The 1,275-nt window shown below is 40.0% G+C and overlaps 1 protein-coding gene across 1 annotated transcript in view; it reads right to left on the bottom strand.

The window, feature by feature from the left end:
• Positions 1-5: 5 nt before the first annotated feature.
• LOC101862739 overlaps positions 6-1,275 on the bottom strand; it is a 5,119-nt gene continuing 3,849 nt past the window's right edge. Inside the window, exons 3-4 of the mRNA XM_005102111.3 lie at positions 1,022-1,207; positions 6-80 (exon numbers count right to left, since the gene is read on the bottom strand). Coding sequence (XP_005102168.1) covers positions 6-80; positions 1,022-1,207 — 261 coding nt within the window. The remainder of the gene's footprint in view (positions 81-1,021; positions 1,208-1,275) is intronic.

Genomic DNA, 1,275 nt, shown 5'->3' with positions numbered 1-1,275 from the left:
TCTCTCTATTGTTGAGCCGCCTGTTCTGTCGGTTGTTCAGCTGTCAGTTCTGAAGGGAGAGAGCTCACCGTCTCTTTGACCTGAGGGAGATAAAACCTGACGTTTTAATGTAATGCATATACATGCATATAATATATGTATTTTTGTTTATTTATATAACATTAAAATTAATTTCGTCTGCGAGTTTGTTTTCCGAGTTTAGGGAATCATTATCGAGTATCTCGGTAGTTCGGTCTTTCTACTGGCATGCTATTAAACCTCTCTGCCCGGATTTGCCCTGACGTCTAAGGTCGGATGCCCGTCCACTTACTTACCTTTTTACTTTTTCAGTACTAAATGAGCTGAAGTATATCAGTGAGGGTGTGAATACACCGACATCTCATTTCAAATCCTTGAAATACTAAAGTTTAACTTCCCCTTTCCTTGCCTTACACACAGGTCGCTACCCTAGATTTACAAAGTTCTATCTGCTCAGTACTTCGTTTTGACAAATTTAACGTAAAAATGTTTGAATTTCACAAGCCAAGCTTTTTCGAATGCAATCCTTTGGATATCTTGATAACGACGCCAAACAGTCTTGCGATTTGGACAGAGCAGATGGAGTCAGGCATTCCTCTGACCCAAGCTCTCCGGCTTATGACAGAGACACGTCTCTTTCTTCCCGCGACACCCAAAAGGGTATAAGCAGCGGATAAAAGTAAAATAAAGTAAGATAGAACATGATTTCTGACCTCATGGTCTAAATTACTCAAAAACGGCCAAAAATGTCAGATAGAACTTACTTATTTTAAGGTAGCGTCGAAGTCCTGAGCTTCAAGGCACCAACTTTTAAATCGACGCCGTCATTCATTATTGTAGAGAGCCAAACTTTCGGAGAAAAAAAAAAGAAATATCTTCTGTTATAAAGTTTGATTAAAAAAAATAATTTTTGGGATCGTGTAGACAGCCTGATGATGAATAACAGTGACTATTTATTTATTTACTAATTTTTCTATTTAGCCGTGTGTTAAAAGCGACTTACCCAAACGTAGTAACTCGTTGCTGCAGCTGAGACCTTTCTCACACTCTCGGCAGAGAGAGCAGCTATCTTTTCCTGGACATACTTGACCTTGGCAGGTGTCAGGGGTTTGGGGTCGAACTTCGCCATTTGACTGTTGATTTTCTGGTCACCGACACTAGCCAGTTGTTTCTTGGCGAACTTCCAATCCTGGATTTGTTTAGATCAAAAGTGTGTGTTGGTTTTTGGTTTTGTGGTGAGATGTGTTGAAGGGAGAG

This window comes from Aplysia californica, unplaced genomic scaffold (genome assembly GCF_000002075.1).
Source record: "Aplysia californica isolate F4 #8 unplaced genomic scaffold, AplCal3.0 scaffold00314, whole genome shotgun sequence".
NCBI classification, from domain to species: Eukaryota; Metazoa; Mollusca; class Gastropoda; order Aplysiida; family Aplysiidae; genus Aplysia; species Aplysia californica.
Note: the sequence above shows the minus strand (reverse complement) of the source record. Positions and strands in the feature narration are given on the sequence as shown.